This window comes from Athene cunicularia (genome assembly GCF_003259725.1).
Source record: "Athene cunicularia isolate RWA chromosome 5 unlocalized genomic scaffold, athCun1 chr5_part1, whole genome shotgun sequence".
In the NCBI taxonomy this organism is placed as follows: domain Eukaryota; kingdom Metazoa; phylum Chordata; class Aves; order Strigiformes; family Strigidae; genus Athene; species Athene cunicularia.
In genome coordinates, this window is record NW_020799101.1 from 22,656,881 (window position 1) to 22,678,382 (window position 21,502).

The 21,502-nt window shown below is 34.6% G+C and overlaps 1 protein-coding gene across 1 annotated transcript in view; it reads left to right on the top strand.

The window, feature by feature from the left end:
• Window positions 1-21,502, top strand: part of CEP128 (centrosomal protein 128) — a 121,925-nt gene that overhangs the window by 40,567 nt on the left and 59,856 nt on the right. Inside the window, exons 12-17 of the mRNA XM_026849569.1 lie at window positions 1,118-1,468; window positions 3,786-4,436; window positions 8,472-8,636; window positions 12,968-13,144; window positions 15,973-16,032; window positions 17,578-17,770. Of these exons, the coding sequence (XP_026705370.1) occupies window positions 1,118-1,468; window positions 3,786-4,436; window positions 8,472-8,636; window positions 12,968-13,144; window positions 15,973-16,032; window positions 17,578-17,770 (1,597 nt within the window). The remainder of the gene's footprint in view (window positions 1-1,117; window positions 1,469-3,785; window positions 4,437-8,471; window positions 8,637-12,967; window positions 13,145-15,972; window positions 16,033-17,577; window positions 17,771-21,502) is intronic.

The window sequence follows — 21,502 nt, forward strand, 5'->3', positions numbered from 1 at the left end:
TGCAACCTTGTGGAAGGACCTTTGTCTAAAGAATCATTTTATGTGCATCTGTAAAGTCACTTATTCTTTCCTAGGCAAAGTATTTTTCTCTTGTCCCTTCTGAATTGCACCGTGTTTATTTCAGACTACACCTCCAATTTGTTTCAGTTGTTTTGATATCTAATCATCTTCTCGAAAGTATTTTCATTCCTTGAAGCCTGATAATATCTTTGGCTATAGAGCAAGCCTATTAAAGTAGTTATTAGTAAAAATACTGAGTGGTATGAAATAAGTCTTATAGGCCTGAAATACAGAATACTAATGTAAAATTCTGCATGGTGATCTTAATAAAAATCAGTTTTGCTAGTGAAGGTTCAATACCTGATTTTCAGATATGCCCTTGCAGAAGGTAGATAGAGAATGTTTTTCCTGACTTGCTTATGAGACTGTCCTGCCTGAGAAGTATCAGATTTGGAATGGGCAGTGCTTGCTATTTTTATAGTTTGTTTCATTCAGTATTGAAATGCTAACTAATGTTGGCTCTAATATTTTCAAACATCTTTGCACTTTCTTTTAGAAACCTCTACCAAGCTGATGTATTCTTTATATTCATCAGTGCTTTTCAGAATACCTTTATTCAGCATGTTGCTTCCATGAAAGCAACCAGCATATAAAACTGGGTAACAACTAGCTCATACTATATATTACTTTTGCTATGGTGAATGCTGTTCTTTCCTTGCCAATTTTCTTCTTCCTCTCACCTGTTTATATTTACCTCCTTACATCTTCCTATTTGCTTTATTCCATATTTGTCTAGTGGGTAACATATGTGGCTCCTGGTCAATGATTCCTCCTCAAACTTAAAATATAAAAAATAAGAACAACCAGAAGAGGAATAAATGTAGAAGGTAAAATACGTGATAGAGTAATCATGTATTTTATATCTTGTGCTGAAATTCTTTACCGCTGCAGAGGTTCTCTTGGGCTAACAGGGCTTCCCTGATAGCCAAGGAGATCTTTTATGCTGTTAATATTTTAGACAGAAATGTGATTTAACATTGCTGTATGTTGTTTTATAAGGCTTCATATTGTATATATTTAGAATTGGAATTTTTTTATTTTTCTATGATGATTCCAGGTGTTAACATCTGACCTGGAAAACAGGGAGAAGCAGCAGGAAAAAATGCTGAACCAGCTAAAGGAGATACAGAGTTGCTACAAGGTTTGTGAGAATGGACGTAGACAAACTGAACTCCAGTCTGCTGAGTTAGCTCAACAGGTTGAAGAGAGTACTAAGGAAGCAGAACGGTACCTCACTGAATTCAAACATTCAGAGGCACTCAGGCTGGAGGTTGAGAAAAAAAGAGAAGATCTGAAGGTGAGAGCACAGGAAGCCATCCGCCAGTGGAAGCTGAAGTGTAAGAAACTAGATCGTGATGTGGAAAAACAAAAGGAAACGATCAGTCAACTGATGGACAAGAACAGTCAGGTAAAATTGACTGTGGGTTTTTTTTTTGTACTCTTTCCATTTGTTTTGGAAATTAAGGAGTTTGTTTATGTGAATTGTGACTTAAACCACATTCTGCCTTAAGTGCTGAACCAAATTATCTGGTGAACTATAATACAGCTAATAGATGGCAATATTTCTTAGCTATTAGAATTCTGTGTTCTCTTCCTCATCTATCATTTATTCCAGACTCTTCACTTAATCAAAGCTTTCTTCTTATAAAGTTTCTCTATGAACGTTGCTTTTACTTATCTTTTCAGTTAACAGTTAACACAACTCAGTTTATTTGTCATTAATTTTTAAGGGAATAATATGATGTAAAAAAAAATTTGTAAAATATTTTGGACACGTTAAGTAATAACCCATGTTCAACTTATGCATTCTCTCATGCAGTGGACAGTGGTTACATGTTATTCCTGATGCAGTAACCTCTTCTGAGACTGGTACATGAATGTATGAGCATGGTCAGAGCACAGAAGCCACAATGGGTCTAATACCGAGTTGAAATTAATAAACTCTAGCACATATAAGCTGTGATTTGTGGGACTGCTGTTTCTCTCCTGACCTACCTAGCATATTCAATATTTTTTATTATTATTTCCTCTATTTATGCTCCAACAGTTCATTCCATCTTGTATTGGTTAGTCCTAGCAGTTGTCTGAGGAAATAAGTTTTGCAAACATTTAAGATGTTGGTCATCTTTTGCCTAGGTAAGTGGAGGCGTTAAGGGAAGGAAGAAAACCTGAATCATTTAGAAGTCGTGTGTCTCATAATAGACAAATGAGAAGCAAAAAGTAAAGAGAGTGAGTTGTGAATAACAAGCAGGAGGAGCCTCAGAAGGCTCTAAAATCACTGTTCATGTAAATGCTGGACAGGTCTTTGTAATGGCAATTGATAGTGCTGTCCACATTGATGTTTTCTTTGTTACATAAGAGTACTTGATTTTACCTCTTTTTATGTAATAAATGTATAAAAATGCTAAATTTAGTCATTTTGATTTAAGTTCCATTTAAGAAAGGGTGCCAGTATTAGTTCTTATTTTTAAAATCATCAGCGTCTTGCCAACAAATTCGAGTTAAGTGTCACTCCTGAAGAAAATCTCTTTATTTGATATCACATATCCTCCAATAACTTGTCTGTTGTTGTGGAGGAGAAAATAATGCAAACAATATTTCACATTCTCAGTATAAAGTCGTACACAGTTTCCATATGAGGATATAATCAATCTAGATACAGCATTTGTGATAAGTTTAAGTGAACTAGGTGAACATAACCGTCTTTGAAATATACAGATAATTAATATCTGAGACAAAACTCTATAAAAATAAATAATAAAGAAAAAGGAGAAATGGCAGTCTGTTGTCTTTGTTTTCTGTTATAGGACTTAAAAGAGTTGATGGCAAATTTTCAAAATTGAATTATAATCATAGCTTGCAATTTTGAGATGTTCCAAATATATGCAGACATTGGGTGAGCTATAGAAAGACTGTTTAGGTTTAATTCTTTTGGAGTTATTGGGATATTAGACTTGGTGAAAGTCTTGCCTATGTGGTTATCCTTGATATCGGTTGACAGTTGGAATCTCTAACATCTTCTGTCTCTTGAAACTTATTTTCTTCTATGTATGGGATGTAGAACACATGCTTATACTCAAAGCAAGTTACTTATGGTGTGTTTTAATTTTTTTTTTTTTTTTTTTTTCCAAATCATGCAACTAGAATGGCAAGACAGTTTTAGAGAGGCTGAAATACTGATATATTTGGATACCCCATATCCTTAATTTATTATTTTTGTATTTTGTTTTGCACTGCTTTTTCTTGATGTAATTATGATTTTTTTTTTTTTAAATTGCTTTTAACCTTCACACTGTCAACCTTAATTGCCTTTTTGTTTTTGATTGTTTCAAGTAATTTTGTATATATCTAGAAGAAATGTGTACAGGCTGTGGAATTAGTGGAAACAGTAAAACTCAGTGTAAAATTTATTTAAGCCCAGTTTAAAGAAACCAATATTTTATGTGATACATCATTTTTTTTTCCTGTATTAAAAGTTGTCTGTGACTTATAGGTGTGCTGTAAGGGCCTTTTTGTTTTAAAGCAAACGTTTTAAATTTAAACGGTAACTTGAGATGAGTAAGAATCAGGAAGGGTGCGTGTAACATGAGTTTAATGAAATGTAGTATTCACAGGCTGAAGTGTGCTAATTGTTCCTTAGACACTAGGAATGTCTAAGGACATCCTTCCAACAATTTTCTTAAATTACTTTAGGTCTCACTGGATTTCTTTTTGTTCTTCCCTAGGCTCTCAAAGAAAAGGATGACCTCAGAAGTCAACTTCTCTCTGCTATACACCAAATAGAAAACCTTCGGAAAGAGCTGAATGATGTGCTTACAAAGAGAGCCCAGCAGGAAGAACTTCTCCACTGCAAGGAGGTAAAGCTGAATGAAATGAAGTCTCACCAGGTATCTCTTGAAGAAGAAATCAAAGAAGTTCAAGGTACTGTAAATAAATTGGAGAATGAGTTGAAAAAGCAAGTCTTTCTACAAAATCAAATGCAAGCTGAAAAAGAACACTTGGAGACCGAACTTGCAACTATTAACTTGATCCATAAAAAAGACCAAGAAAGGCTCTTAGAAATGCAAGCAGATGTAAAAAACTTAAGCTCTGTACGTGTGGAACTAACAAACAGAATAGCAGAAGAGGAGAAAGTCAAAAAGGAATTACATAAGAGCCTCTCAGATCTCCAGAAAGAGCAGGAATCTAAGCGTGAAGAGATGACTTCAGCTAACAGGCAGCTGAAGATTGAAAGAGAAGTTCACCAACAGGAGCTGGCAGATCTTAGATCAGAGTTACAAAACGTTAAAATCAAACATGAACGAAATGTTCAAGAGCTGATGAAACTACTTAAACAAGAAAAGGATGATGCAGAGGCTCAGATTAGAATGCTAAAGGTACTTATTCTGAAGATTTCCGGTATCAGACTTCCCTTACGCCTCCCCTCCCCCATTGTGTGATGAAGGTAATAATATATGGGCAGTTTTAATTTGGGGTAAGAAAGCCTTTTTAGTTCAAAAGTGGTGAAATAGGTACATCTGTGATCAGAACAGGAGGAGATCTATCAGGCTGTAGTGTTTTAATGTGATTTGATTCCTTCTTTGGCTGTTATTTTTACAATTATTGTCACAGCCCTATTGAAGAACTTGCAGTATTTCAGGGATGATGCATTTTTGTAAATGTTTAAATTGCGTGATGTTAAATTGCATGACAGAAATACTGCATTGTATCTGGAAATGTTTTTAGAATGTGAATAGTGGTAATGTATAACACTTGTTAAGGTTCATTTTGATAGTTCTTTCTATTTCAAGGAGTTTTTAGAATTTCTAATTTCTGTACAATTTCCCAGAAAAGTGACTGTGTTCATAGAGTAAATGATGAAATAACTTCTTTCTTCATGAATACAATGCTAATGTCTTTTGTTTACATAATTTACTCCTGATTCAAGGCTATTGCATTGGAAAGAAAATGAGCATTTTAATGGCTTGAAAAGTTGAGTTGAAGTGGTCTAAACTGTACAATTAACTGTCAGTAGTTGTATAAGGTATACATTGTGCTAACATTGGAGTGATTTTGATTACATGGTTAAATATATATGTAAGATAGTATTTTGTGTGTTCTAATAATAGTAATATTTTTATTAATGGAGGCAGTAGTTTTCCAGATAGGCTGTAAATTACTAACATATTTTGGGTGCACTTCTGAAGCACTATAAATATGCGTTCTACTTCAGTCCCATCAAATTAAAAATTTGCTCATGTCAAAATTCTACCAATTTAACCATAAAAAGCTGTAAAATCCATAATCAAAGCTCAAGTAATTCATGATGTACTTCATCAGAAGTAATGTAAGCATCTTTATTTCCTCTTTTCTCACAAATATGCAACTAGTTAAAAATGCATATTTTCCACACTTGCAGTCATGAATTGATGTTACTTAGAAAAGAATAGTTAGTTATTTAATATATCATTCATGGCATAATAATTGAGGATATTTCTTAAGCACTGGAAAACACAGAAAGCATTTAATGAAAATGGCAATAAAAGAAATCTAGATGGTTGTTAGTGGAAGGATCATTGAAAATATTGGGGGCTTAACTTGTAATGTGTCTAACATTATTTAAATGATCTGTCCAAATATGTGTTTTCTCTTTGACAGTGACACTGAAATTAAGACTGTACACTTAATATCAAGAGATGAGGAGGAAAGTGTATTCTGGATGGTAGTAAGCACAAAATGAGTTGATTGTGATTATGTTCCTCTCCTATGGAAAGGTCCATTTTACAGTAAGGGCCTCAATATTGGTACTGATTGTTGTACCTAAACAGAATATTTATAAAATTCACTTCCTTCTTTTATTTACAGAGCCATGACTATTCCAGAATCCTTAATCTAGACTGGTTTTTTTACAGCTTTGTGTCTCTGTTTCAGAGAAGAGCAAAGGGCTTGAGGGAGATGAATTTTATAAGTTATTAGGTTAGGAAACTTTTTTTTAGAAGTACACAAAATGCTAATACACAACATTCTCTTGATTCAAAGACTGCAAGTGCAACAAAATAGATAATCATATCCATCTGTAGGAAGATCTGATGAGAACATGTCATTGTGCGGGTGATTTGGTTACTTTTTATCTGAACTCATTACGTTGCAATTGGGTTTCACTTTCATCAACATACTTTTCTTCCAAATTAAGGTAAAATTCACATGCATGTTATCGAATTGTATTTAAATATTGTGGCTTTAGGATAGAATTTATGGATATCCAACAGAAAGGGGTTTTATACCTACTGTCTTTTTTGTCTGGTAAGTTTTTGTGCCCAGTAACCAATTGTCTTCTACTGTTACAGTAATAATCTTGACTTTATTTATGCCTCAGCCTTGTCCAACCTTTGTAACTGCTTTTGAGAAAGAATATACATAACCCTGTCCAAAGGTTGTTAATGTTAAAGTCTTAATGTCAGTTGGGAGAGACTCAGGGAGTAAATGGAAATTTAACGCATTCTCTTAAGACCCAGAGCCTTAAACTTAACTAGAAGAGGAATTCTGATGAATTATGTTTGGGAAATTAAGGGAGTGGAGCCCTGTGTTTGCAGAACCAACTGCTTTATAGATTGTAAAAAGTTACTTTTGATCCTTATTGTTCTTCCTTCTCTTGCCTCTGTATGATACTTTCTGCTTCACTCTTGTCTGGCTTTCTGTAGTGCTGCACTGAGTTGGAAAAGCATAAGGATTTTTTGAGATAGTAGGGGAGGTACTATAGGAATATTGTAGAACTACAGTAGAACTCCTCCTCTAGTACTTGAAGAGTGTAGAGTTTTGTGCAAGTCAGTGTTGCAAAGGATCTTACTGTCTCAGTACTGAGATTCTGGTGCTTAAGCTTTTAATTCTGTTTCTGCTAGAACATCCTAAAGGATTGCCAACCAGTGTCTCTGTCTTTTGTCCTTTTTTTTTTTTTTGTTTTGTTTTGTTTTCTTACTTAAAATGATAGATAAACTAGGCATAGGAAATTAATTGATTCACTTAGCGGTCCCTAATCGGCTATGTGTTCAGAAGCTCTGAATACGTCCCCTAATTTTACTACATGCTCTCATTTGCTTTAAAAATATCCTTGTTCTCTTAGAATAATTAAGTACAAAATGTCCTCGTGCCTGACAGAACTTCCAAGTATTAATCTTTAATGAAAGATTATATAGTTATTTATCTATACATGTAAAATTGTGTATATATGCGTATTTCTTCTTGAATTGTTTGCTATACATATACCAAGTGGGAGTTCTTGTTTTCCTGATTATCAGATGTGGAAAATGGGTTCAATCCAGATCAGTTAAATTATGGTCACATCTGCCTTGTCCATACTAGAAATTAATAAAAATTAACTTTCTCCATTGTGTCTTAAAGGTAATATAAGTGAGCAATTTGGTTTTTGGACTATCTCTATCTGCATAGACATTATAATACAGTTAACTTTAGCAGGAACTGAAAAGCTCATTTTATAGAATATAGATCTGAATAGTTGATTTTATTCATAGAAAATGTTTTGGGTATTGCAAGCTTGTCCTTGTGCCCATAAGTATCTGTGGGCTTAGACCAAAGTTGTTTCTTGGAATTGTTCTTTGGAAGTGTGTTTGTTAGCTCTAGTGTCTAAATTGACTTGTAAAACTTCGCTCCTTAGCCTTCTTCCCCATAAAAATTATATTTATAATGTAATTAGGATAATAGAATTTTTGCTTTTACTCAGGAAGGAATTTACTCTGCAGGTTTATTTTCTGTGTAACTGCATCCCAGAATTTATCTAATATGAAGTTGGTTTTGAGTAATAAGTGTGAAATTGTGTCCTTTCTGTATTTTTTTTCATTTTCTATATATTCTAGAGAATTTCTCAAATCTGTCAGTTTCAGTCAGTTATCTTTTCCACTGGAAACTGGTATACTTTATTCACTCACCTATTCAGGGCTTTCAAGGCCCTTAAATTATTTTTTTTTTCTCTGCAATGTTTCTATGAATATATTTAAAACCACACAGTTATAGAAATTAAAAATACCAAATCCTTGCAGTTATTTCCTTGCCGATATAAATTTAATATTAGATCCTGAAGTGAAATGGTAGTTATAGACTTTCTGATTCCAAATTATTTCAGTCATGGAAAAGTTGCATAAATACTTCTTAATATGATGTAAGCTGATGAGTGTAGCAGAGTTGAAATGCAGAATCTGAGACTTATATTTGATGCTTTTAAAATACTGTATGGTTCTATGTCTGTGATCCATGTTTTCCATGTTCAGATAAGTGATTGCACTTAGTATAACTCAAATGTAAAATATTAAATATAGTTATCTTTCTGTAATACTGTTCCACAGATTTGAAACTCTACAGTCTGGGAATGTTTTAAAATAACTCATAGTGACTGTAATCTATTTTCCCATTGCCATCAGATGGAACTTTTAGAAGAGAAAAACATAGTCAAGACTCAGTGTCGACAACTGGAGAAGATAAAAATTGAGTGTGATAAATTGACAGAAGAATTAACCCAAAATGAAGAAGAAAATATAAAACTTAGGCGGAAATGTGAGCTTGTAAAACAAGAACTGGAGAAAAAGGTAAACTTAAATGGTCTTAATCGTGATGCGTCAGTGTCTCTTGCTGATAAATACCTAAAATAAACAATGAATTATAGAAATAGATGGTAAACTTAAAATACAAAAATACATGCACATATTAAGGAATGTACATAGTCATACTATAGTATGCAGTTTCTATATAAATCAAAGAAGGCAGTAGTGCTTTGGCTGAGTCATTAGTTGTATGCCTCCAAAGATTTGCTAATACTACCTAGGAGCAGAACTATAAATCCTGTTGCCTGCCCTATTTCTAATATAGGTAACCAACAAGTGTTTAACCAAACATTTCTAGTTTTCATCACATTTTCTTAAAGTTGCAGTGCAGTTATGAATAATTTGGAGCTAATTTGAAGTAGATAAGCAATGTGAGCACAGTAAAAGAAATTCTAAATAACTTCATGAAAACTATTTTCTGCTTGAATGTTTAAAATATGGCAAGTTTTTAAAGACATTCACATTTTCTAGAGATGGACGCTGTCTGCCAGCCATTCTCATTGCCTGGTGTTCTGTTAATAATATTTACTATCAAATGTTAATTTGCAGTCTCACAACCTGAAGTTGTCAGCATTTCTTTTCAAAAATGTAGTGTTAAATACAGAATTGTTGAAGAATTTTATTTTGTAACTTCTCTTTCTGCTTTCTTGAGTTCTACTTTTCCCATGATTGGTTCTACAGCATTGCTTTTTAATATGCTTTTCTCAACATGAATGTATTTTACATTGTGGTGGTTTGGTATCTTAAATTTATCTTCCTGCAACATTGTGATTTCAGATAAGTATTGTTGTATGTCGGTGAAGTTTTGTCTTCTCCAGTGTAAGGCACATATCTGTCAGTACTTAATTCATATTAACATTGAAAATGTTGTTTCTAATCTTTGACAAACTTGATTTCCTACATTAAAATTCAAGAAAAAAAAAATTATGCATCCTGTTGGAAATGGCTTATAAATTTTTCATGATATCCTCATTTTAAAATATTGGATATTCTAGCTTCTAGCTGGAAGGTTCTTGCTCTTCTGTGTCAACTTAGTAATTTCTTATCCTTATGGAAAGAAAATTTTTGATACAGGTATTTATATTAACATGATACAAGAGGTTTATTCATTCATTTCACATGTACTGCTGAATACTCAGCAGATAATTTTTCATTAGCTCAATAGTTTCAAGCTATTTAAATCTGCTAAGAGGCCCATAGATATTGTAGATCCTTTGTGGCTTTTCAGGTTTTTCAATTTAATTTTCAACTCGTATTTTGTTGTTATAAATGAAGTTCATGTCACTTAGGTGTTGAGCTTAAAATGGCCTTATTTTGAATATAGGAAGGTAAAGTGATTATTGGAAATGCTGTTAGCTGCTTTTGTTATACTGCTTATATTTTCAGCATATATTGTCAGTATGTTTGACTCCTACCCCCGAGAGAAGAATGTTGTGCTGGGTTTTTTGCGTGGTTTTTTCAAAGTATGGAATGAGAAAAATCTTAAACATGGTATTTATCTTAGCTTGTTAAACTAACAGGAAGTGCTTTAAAAGCTCAACTTGTCAGACTAAGAAAAAGTACCTGAAATGAAAATTCAAAATGTGTTTTTTTCCTAGGTTGGGATTTTAGTGCTATAATATCTATTATTAAGGAAATGTGCTTGTGGGAGCGTACATAGTCTTCTGCAGTCACTTGTAACTAGCTCCAATCTTACCTAATACTGGGAAGATAGAGTTTTTAGACCAAGGTGATCTTTTATCACTAAGCTGGGACAGAATGGAGAAGCTTTTAAGCACATGATCCTGTGTTTGCAACCTTTGAAGGTAAATGCAGATGGAGAGTTCCACTTGATTGTGTTAATCAGTTAATTCAAGAGAATATTTACTATTGTGGTTTTCTTGTAGATTGTCAGAAGGGGTGTTAGGATGGGGGAAATGATAATATTACGTCTTGAGAACATCATACTAGCTGTCAACTGCAGAAGCCTATTGTGTTACAAAAGAATTATCTGTTTCTCTTCCACATTTTTTTATACTTTTAATGTCAATCTGCCCTTATTGCAAATACTAATTCAAAGAAATATAATTATTATACATAGCTTGGATTTTTTTTTTTTCATGAAAGGTGAAGGTGCAGAGAATAATGGTAAAATTTTCTTATTCTTGTCTTTGTTCTATGTACTTCTGAGTAGTGACTTAATTTCTCCTGTAGCCTCTGAAAGTAGAATGCTGAGTGTAGTAGGGAACCCTTTTTGCAGGACGAGGTTGTGAGACAAGACACACACCAATATGGTTAACAGTTAAGCTCCGAACTTTATTAGAAAAACAAGTCCTTATATATTCTTGTACATTCTAAAAATAACAGCAAATCCATGTGCTGCTCTAGCGCATGCTCATTTCAAAAACTAGTTCCTCTCAGCACTTTCGATAACTACCGGCTGTGTGTGTAGTCCTTAAGTTTCTGCTTTGTTATTTTAAGGAATCCCTTCTTATCTGTTTCTTCCCTAACAAGCACAAATTCTTTTGCTTTTAGCCGTTGTTAATCTAGACGCCTTTAGTCTTCTAACACAATTTAGACATTAATTTAGACATTGTTAATCTTCTAACCCAAATGCTGAATGATAATTTTACATTGTCAGTGACTCAGAAGGTTTTCAACCTGGCATACATACCCACAGTTGGGGAATAGTGGCACATAGAAAAATCAAGCAGATGAAAATACTGAGTTATATACTCTTTTAGTCATGGTCTTTGGGAGTGAACTTCAGCATGTGATGGATTACATTCAGTGAATAATGAGACAGCATAGAATACTGGCACTGGAAGCATATATGTTGCAATCTTATTACCTTCAGAATACTGCCCTAGATCAGAGCTGATATTTCAACTCCTATATGAGTAGTGCAGAAATATTGGAACCTGTGCATATTAAAAATTCTTGTCATTCCTTCAGTTTGAAATAGGTACTAACTCAAGTATTTTTCTATGAATTAAATGAAAAAAGCAAGGTGCTTATCAGGTATGGCTATTTCACATTTGAAGGTCACCTATATTAAAAAACACCTATATTGCTAATAGATATAACACCTATACATATATATGTATACAACCTCCTGAAAAGTTTTCTGTTTGTTTTTCTCTCAAGTAGGAAGTGATAAGACTAGCTTATCACTAAGTGATAAGAGGAAATGGCCTCAAATTGCACCAGGGAGTTTAGATTGGGTATTAGGAAAAAATTCTTCATCAAAAGTGTTCTCAAGCATTGGAACAGGCTACCCAGGGAAGTGGTTGAATCACCATCCCTGGAGGTATTTAAAAGATGTGTAAACATGGCACTTAAGGACATGGTTGAGTGGTGGACTTAGCAGTGTTAGGTTTATGGTTGGACTTGATGATCACAAGGGTCTTTTCCAACCTAAATGATTCTATGGTTCCATATGTATCCCATTCACAGAACTTGTATATTAGAAATTACCTAGCTCCAAAGTGGTGTCTCATGAGAGTAGTGTAATGAAGATTATCAATAAATACAATTAAAACAGTTGTACCATGTCATTGCAAAGATCCATAATTAATAAATTTTCAAAATTATTATTCTTGTTTTTCTCACCATTTTCAGTGCGTTTGCAACAACTAAAATGTGCCTGTTAAAATGTTTACCTTTGCTGCATTGCATCCTCCTGATCTCAGCAGCAAAGTGTGAATCAATTTCACTTCTAACAAGATAGTTTTGTTATATTAATTACAATGCATAATTCAATATATTGTATAAGAAAACTGCTTCCAGGTTCAGTTATATCTATCATAGATGTAAAGGAAGAGAATCTGAATTTTAAAAAGATGTGACATATTTAACGATCTTTCTGACATTGGATGACATAAAATGCTTTCCTCAGTGCTAGTCACTGTCCTATGAGGTATTCTTTGAGCACTTTTCCTTTGTGAACACACTGACTGCCAATACATGTTTCCTTCAGGGATCTCTTTGTGATGAAAGAGTAGATGCCTGTAACTGGGTCACAGAAAAGATAATAAGGGGAGTATTTGTTGTGGGTTCTATCTCTACTCTGGAAAAGGTTCATAATGTCTGGTTTTGACTGTTGGGTTTGGATTTGGTAGCAGTTTCTTCATAACTGATTTACGGGAGAATAAGGAGAAGCAAGAGAGAAATTTAGGAGTACTGTTGGAAGGTATAATTTTCCATGTCAAGGAACTGAATTCAGTGCATGAGTGAGTATAGTGTGATTATAAAATTGAAAGAGATATTACTAATGATGTATGTCATATTAGTAATGCAAAATTTCTCTTTGTTTTGTTTTTCATCTTTCACTCCAGGAGAAACAGATAAGCAATGAAGAAGATAATTTGAGAAGGATGGATGAGGCCAGATTACAGTTTAAAGATCAACTGCATCACTTAGAAATGGAACAGGAATCCATTCTCACTGTGATAGGAAGCGAAATTGATGCTGCTTGTGAAATTTTTTCTCGGGACTCTATGGAGAAATTCAAAGTAATTCTAATTTTTAAGTATGCTGCAGATTTTGTTATTTTCTTAATGGATGTTTGTAGCAGAATTTGTATACATTGTTGTCACCTATCACTTAACTTGTGTAGATAAGTTATGGGCAGTAGGATTATGGATATTTAGCTGGTATAGATATATATTATTAGGTATTAGAATGGAATACTGTGAAGATCTCCTCATGTGTTAATTGTTACTGCTTTCTTTTGTCAATTTTTATTGTGACAAATAGTTCTCCTGTTGTTTGCCTGTGTGGAAGGACCTTATATCAGCTGGAATTTTGATGCAAGATTTCCTGTGCCATCTCCTTAGATGTAGGAAGTCCTCAAGAAAGACATAAAAGTCTTCTAAACTTGGGGAAAAATGAAATAAAGGTTGTAATATTTTTTTAAGTAGAGGTAAATGCTGGAAGTGGAAAGAGTTTATAAACTCTTCTTTTCTGGAGCAGATCCTTGTATCCTGAAAATTCAAACTCAGAGTTTCAGGGAACTTGTATCTTGCTGTAACTTTTTTTTTTTTTTCTACTCTTGTACTGCTATTCCTGCAACTCTTGTCTCCCATTAGCTTTTTCTCCTGAGCATTCTCATTTGCTTCCCAGGGACAGCATCCTCTCTTCCTTGCTCCAGATGATTCTGCATGGCTAATCCTATTAAATAGACATTGTACACAGCTGAGAAGAAAACACAGTCCAACTCAGTTTGTCTCAATACTCACTGGAATTATGGTCAGTTAAATCATGAGTGCTTGACCAGGTGGCTTTTTAGCCTTAGCTGTAACTATAGAGTACGCTTAGATTATGCATTTTTTGTCTTGCTATTTAAATAGAGCGTGCTTTTTACTCTACAGTTCCTGGTCACTTAACTGGGCTGGGCTGCTCTTGAAATAGATATTTTTCAGCATTGACACTGAAAATCCACTAATATTTTTTCTTTGTTTTATTTTCTATTTTATCTCCTCACCTGTTGTGTTTGAAGATGTGGAGAGAAGTCACTGTGTTTCAGCCTTATAGTATAGTTATGCCTTTTTCTCCACTTACCTATGGAGTTGGGATATTGCAGCACACAAACATATGAAAATTCTAAGAAAATCTATTTGACAAACAAGCTTCCTCCTCTGTATCCTTACAGATAAGACTTTTTTTTTTATTAAGACTTTGATCTGCTATAGTTGCCAGATTCTTGATCATCAGACCACGCATTCTTAGACTTACTTTCCATATCCTGAAGACTTTCTCTTCTGGATAAATTTTTGCTGATGTGCTTTCACAATTGTCCTTATTTATCCCCTTTAACTGTTTATCACTGGAAAACTTAAACCGGATTTGATTCTGAATTTTTGACTAGACAGCTAATGTGAAAACAAACATTACACAGTTTTGTGGTGCCTGGTCTGATTTATTTTTTTAAAAGGTAAGAAGTTTTCTTTGTTGTATTGTTCCTCTGCCCAGTATTTAAGGATTTCCAAAGTTTCTAAAAGGTTTCAGCCAAGTTCTTTACTTCAAGAAGTTGTTGCTGCTGCAGTTGAGGTGAGCAATGAGGAATTTATAACTGGCAAATACACATGTTCAGAGAACTTAAACACCAGGCTTAATCTTCCCTGATGAAAGATGTACTGGATTTTTTATAATCACCATGTACTGGTGTTCTCAGCAAAGAATTCTACCTATATTGTTCTGATTTATTTTTCCAACGAGTCTTTTGTTATAAGAAGTCTTATGCTTGCAATAAGTGCAGCAGTTATGCTTAAAATATAAACTGAGTGCTGCCACCCTTGAACGTGGTTGCACAGAATAATGTTTGCTGCCATTGGAAGTCACAACTCTCAGGTATGCTTTGTTTTGTGAAGTCATGGTCAACATGACTACTAAAGCATTTATTTTCAGCTGAGTCCTTATGTGGTCATATTTTTCATGTAAAACATATGTATGTACATGATTAGATGGTGCTGTTTAGGCGCCTTTGGTCTCAGTGTAGTTAATAAAGCCCATATAATTACCTCTTAAAGAAATATGCTAGCTACAGAAATTATTGGACCAGGACTAAAAGTACATAAAGACATGCTGAATTGCAAAATGTGGTAAATTAAAACCAAACAAGCTAACTCACCCCGCCCCCCACCCCAACCCCTTTAAATTAGAGAAAGGCACAATGTAGTAATTATGAGATACGACCATATGAGATAAAGGATGAGCTGGACATGAGGTTAATAGTTTACTTGATTTTAAATATATTTCTGTTGAGAGAGCTGTGTATGAGACTTGTAGATACACTGATAACAGTTCAGTGACTAATGGTTCTGCTAATTCTGGTTTATGTTCATCCACTGTTGTTCTGCAGAATGGAGGAAAAAACAGTTGAATGACATTGAAATTGGCGTTTTCTTAAGAAATAGTAATTTTAAAGTAGAGTCTGGTTGTATTATTTGGAAATACTGATTTTTTCAAAAAAGGGCATAGAGTTTCAAACAATATGCACCTCGATGCAGATGTATGTTCTGAGGATGTTTGAAACACATAATTTTAGTGATTCTTAGGAGAAAACTATACAGATTCAGAATCCAATTTACTGTAGTTGCAACTTAATTAAGTTGCACCTTTTAAACAAAATTTATATCAGTGAGTTTGCACAATTTTGGTTTTAGATGTGACTAATTTATGGTGAAATAATTCAGTTAAACCATTTACAGATATTATTTCCAAGCTGGATTTTTAGCAAAGAATATTTATTTCATGAATTTCCAGTAAGTGAGAAACACTTTCCGTTATGTATCTAATTCCCGGTTTTATGCCTATTTCTTTCTCCCCTACTATTCCATAGGCAATATCACTTACACCAATGGTGCTGAATGATCCTCATCGCTGGTTAGCAGAAACAAAGGTAATAGTCAAACCTTCTGAACTTTTACTGAATAAGCTAATATGCAACATTTATAATCATTCAGCTGAAAGTTTGTTGGAAAAGACACTTAAAGGGGAAAAGGAAAAATACAAAAGCATTCCTTTGGCAATAATTCTGATATTCCCAGAATGTTATTTCAACTGATGGAATAATTTTCCCAATTTTGCTATCAACAAGAAGTAGCTGTCTCCATAGCAAAATAAATAACAATGCTGTTTTTACAAAAAATGCATTGAAGTAACTGCAGTGATAGCCTTCAGATCTGGTTCCATTATTTTCAGACAAGAAAAACTTATTCAGTGGACTAAGTTTCTCTTACAAGGTTATAACAGGGCAAGAAATTATTTAAAATAGTGATATTGGATTGGATTATTGGAAAATGAACTATTTTCCTTCCCCCTTTGTCTGAAGTTTTTGAATCCTACAATGTAGGTGCAGACATCCTTGAAACCATCTTCAAAGTGATGACTGATAACTTTTAACCCTTGTCTTTCATTTTGCACCTTTCCTCTGGCTCCTCTGACTCATGCACATAAACACATTTCTTATCCAATATCCTTTAAAAGGAGTTTCTCATGATTAAAGTAAATCATGTGAAACTGTGTAAGACATGCATTTTTTTTCCTGCTCCATGTAAAAAGGTCAAAGCCACAGCATCATTGACTTAATGAAGAGATACAGTTGATTGCATGTAAGATAATTTAAGGTTATTGATGATTTACAGTCTATGTAAGACTTGTAGACCAAGAAAGATGAACAGTACAGATACCTGACACAAGATTGGAATCAAGGGAGAAATGTTACACAGGAAGTACTGTCTTCATTTAAAAAAGTGATACTGGCATGTTATTAAAAAGACCATTCAAAGAGCATCTAATAACCATTTGCATACGTTCTCACCTAAGTTTCTTTAGCTACTATAGGAAAGTCTAGAATGAATGACTACTTAAAATTCTCTGCTGTTTTTTCTTTTGTTTTAAACAGGCAATGTAAAAGTATTCCTTTTCAGCACTTCTAGATTTACTGTATTGACCATGACTAATGTTATCTATGAACTTTTGTTTTTCCTCTGCATGAACCTTAAACATTAACTTTTGCTGATCAGAAAGGATTGATGTCACTTTTTTAGAATGATTAAATGCTTTCAAATCTGTTAACACAGAATAGAGAGAGAAAGATACGCTGAAAGGAAGGAGTATCTCTTGGTGTCTGTGTATACACTAGTTCAGTTTGAATTTCCATACCTACCCCAGCAAACTCATGCTCCTGAATTAAAAATAAATTAAAAAATCTGTGTATTGCTACTTCACACACAATTATCAGCTAAAATATTTCTGTCTCTTGAGACATCTTTGAAGGTCAATGTATGTCCTCTTAATATATCTGAATGTCTGCTTTTATTATTCACTGATAGGTACAAATGAGTAATATGTGACTTCAAAGATAATTTGATCAGTTATCATTTATGTCCTCTTATTTTCATTAGAATTCCTTATTTTTTGTTGTGCCATTTTTTTAACATAGACCAAGCTACAGTGGCTGTGCGAGGAAGTAAAGGAGAGAGATAGTAAGGAAAAAAAGCTGCGATGCTACTTACTGCAGAGCCGAGAACAGCTTAAGCACTTTACACAGATGAAGGAGGCTGAGCATCAGTCTCTCTTTAAACAGATAAAAAAGCAAGAAAAACTTCTGGAAGAAGTTCACAGAGAAAAAAGAGGTATGTTGCTGGTTGCATTTTTGTTCATCGAAGGGAGGAAGATCTTTAAAATTCTACTAATTATAATTCCTGTGTCACATTCAGATGTATTTTGCCAGCTAGTCATTATAAGCTCTAATTAGGTAATGTGCTAGTGATAACCAAGAAAAGTATTTTTATTTTCCTTGCTGTCAAAAAAGGCAAATGTAATAGACTGTGTTTCAACCCATACAATGGCTGAGTAACACATGAGTTTGCAACACAGGCAGTACATATAGAAGTTATTTTTCAACTGTATCATCTGAGACATACCATGACCTGGGCAAAGAGGAATTATACAAGAGTCTGAGACAGCACTGGTATGGTTGCTTTTATCTGTCAAAATGAAAGTTCCTAAAGCAGTCCCAAGTCCTGTGCAGTTACTCCCTTTTGCTTAAATTGAATGTACAAAGAACTTTGAGTTTTCTTCTCAACCCTTTTTCTGTATTACAAAATGGAGTAAGAAAAGCTTTGGTTCTGATTAAACTTAATGACGTTATATATGGAATACCGCATAAACATTGTTTTCTACCTCTCTTGACGTGTAATTCTTACTCTGGCATGTTGTGTGCTAGGCTTGCATCCATACTGTCCATGTTTGTCATGAAGGGGAAATACTAATCAGATTTTACTGAGTGGTGTTAAGTGTTCTGGTAGGAATGGCCTTCACTGTCCCCAGCCAAGAGCTGTTTTTTAGTCTCAGCTCAGGTACTTGCAGTTTAGTATTTTATAGTTTCTTGAAGACTGATTTTGAGCAGAATGCTTTTAGGAATAGAGAAACATGCTTTTATCATGAGCTTATTCTAGAGTCTTTGGAAGACAGGAAGATCTCAGTCTTCTGTCATTCTGCTTTTCATCTGTGTGCAGGCTCATTTATACTGTGTTACTAGTAATTTAATTAAAAACATTACTTTAGTGAATACTTCAATAGTAAAACCAGAGCATTATAGCAACCTTGGAACAAAACCAATTTATAGTGCATATTTATTTTCATCCTTAAACCAGAGTTTTTTTCTGCTGTCAGAAAAAAAATTAATTTAGTTGTTATAAACAATGTGAGTAAATCCAAACTTAGGTGAAGTGTAAAATTTTGAAGTGTAGGCTTGGTCTTGATCAGGAGGACTCCATGCATGTTGTTGGTTTGAATCAAGACACTAGCTTTTACAGTCAGTTCATAATTTATTTGTGAAGTTTTATTTTCAGAGGTGTATCTTATTTACTGTCATTACTTTTTTTAAAAGATAACTTTGCATTTCTGATGCTTACAAGCTTCCTTTTCCAAGAATTTTTTTAAGTGTAATTGTGCACTGTATACTGACCCATACATGATGTATCTAAGCAAACCCAGAATTGAGTCATCAATGCGTGCCTTTGACATGGTCCCCCACAACATCTTTATTTAAAAATTCAAGAGATATGGATTTGATGGATGGACTATTTGATGGATAAGGAATTGGCTGGATGGTCACATCCAGAGAGTAGTGGTCAATGGCTCAATGTCCAGATGAGTGCTGTCATTCAGGGGTCTATATTGGGACCAGTACTGTTTAATATCTTCATCAGTGACATAGGCAGTAGGATTGAGTGCGCCTTCAGCAAATTTACAGACAACACTAAGCTGAGTGGTGCAGTTGACACTCCTGAGGGACAGGATGCTATCCAGAGGGACTGGACAAGCTAAAGAACTGGGCCATGTGAACCTCATGAGGTTCAACAAGGCCAAGCATATTGTCCTGCACCTGAGTTGGGATATCCCCCAGTATCTATACAGGCTGAGGGATGAAGGGATTGAGAACAACCCTGCAGAGAAGGATTGGGGGTACTGATGGATGGAAAACTGGATGTGGTTCAGCAATGTGCACTTGCACCCCAGAAAGCCAACTGTATCCTGGGCTGCATCAAAAGATGTGTGGGCAGGATATCAAGGGAGCTGATTCTGCCCCTCTGCTCTGATGTGACCCACCTGGAGTACTGCATCCATCTCTGAAGCCCTCAGCACAAGAAAGACATGGACCTGTTGGAGCAGGTCCAGAGGAGGCCATGAAAATGATCAGAGGTCTGGAGCATCTCTCCTGTGAACACAGGCTGAGAGAGTTGGGATTGTTCATCCTGGAGAAGAGAAGGTTTCAGGCAGACATTACTGAGACGTTTCAATGCTTAAAGGGGGCTTATAAGAAAGACAGGGACAGCCTTTTAGTAGGGCCTGTAAGAATGGGACGAGGGGTAATGGTTTTAAACTAAAAGAGGATAGATTCAGACTAGATAAATGGAAGAAATTTTTTATAAAGACGGTGTAAAGCACTGTAACATGTTGCCTGGATTGCTGGTAGATGCATCATCCCTGGAAACATTCAAGGTGAGGCTGGACAGGGCTCTGAGCAACCTGATCTAACTGAATATGTCCCTGCTCATTGCAGAAGGGCTGGACTAGATGACCTTTAAAGGTCCCTTCCAACTCAAACCATTCTATGATACTCCTGTAATAATTGGTGATAACTTTCTGTCCCTAGGTATCATTGTCTAAAAGCATAATGGTAGAATAAAAAGCATAATATAGCTAATGTTGAGAATTCTGTAACCAAAGGAACCAGAGCTGGAAGTTTTTATATGAGGAGGGCGGAAATACTGTATGAGCTTAATTAACTCTTGACGTTAATGCTTAACATTATCTCAAGACCTGCACTGAATGTTTTGAGAATGTTACTTCTCCAGTGCATGCACACATGTGTATGCTTGCTTGAACTCTCCCTCTAAGGTACTGTTCCAGCAGAAGAGCCAGTTTCTGAACACATCAGGAAAATGTGGATAGCTGGGAATCCTAGAGGTAGAGCTAGAAGGTCTGTGATCAAATGGAAGAGAGATAAAGCCAGTGCATGAAAATGATCACTGATAAAACAGACTGATGGACACAGGGTCCAGGAATCAGAATTTCCACATTGAAAAAGATTCTTTGTTTCCACCTCTTTAATATAAAATTTTGTTGGAGTATCTAACTAAGCCTGGAAAAATGGAAGGCTCTGTGGTGAGGAGATTGTATTTTGACATCTATAAATGACTGATGCTAACCTGACCTACAGAGGAGAACAAAGTGCTTCTACTAAAAGTTTGAATGTAGGTAAACCTTGAGAACCATTAACATGCCTTACAGGTTGATGTAGTCTATACATAAGGCTGACTTGGCACATGGTTTGCATCTTTTCACGTAATATGTTAGACTACTATTTGCATACCTCACTGTGTCATGGTATTATCTTTTGTTTTATTCTGTTACCTCAGTTTCCAAAGGAAGGTGTCGCATTGCCTGTTTTCTTTTCATGTGTTTCCTTTAAAAACTTTGTTCTGGCCTTCATTCAGGACTCAATACGGATAATGAGGGACTAAGTTTTTTTGTCAGACAGAATAAGTACTCTCTTTAATTATTTTGTTAGCAGTCATTTTGTATTTAGATTGATGTAGGCTCTGATTAGATGAGAGCAAACTTTTAAGTAAGTGTAGTTATAGATTCTGGTAAATGACTTCATTATTGTTGAAAATGGTTTGTGAAATACTGTAACAAAAATAATAGCAAAACAACAATAACAAACAAAAATGTGCTTGTATATATTTTATAGAACAATGCAGGTTATTTGCTTTACAAAAATAGTAAGATCCTGTCAAGATTTTCTTCCTCCACATAACTTTGAAAGAGAATATGCTTTGATCCTTCAAACTTGA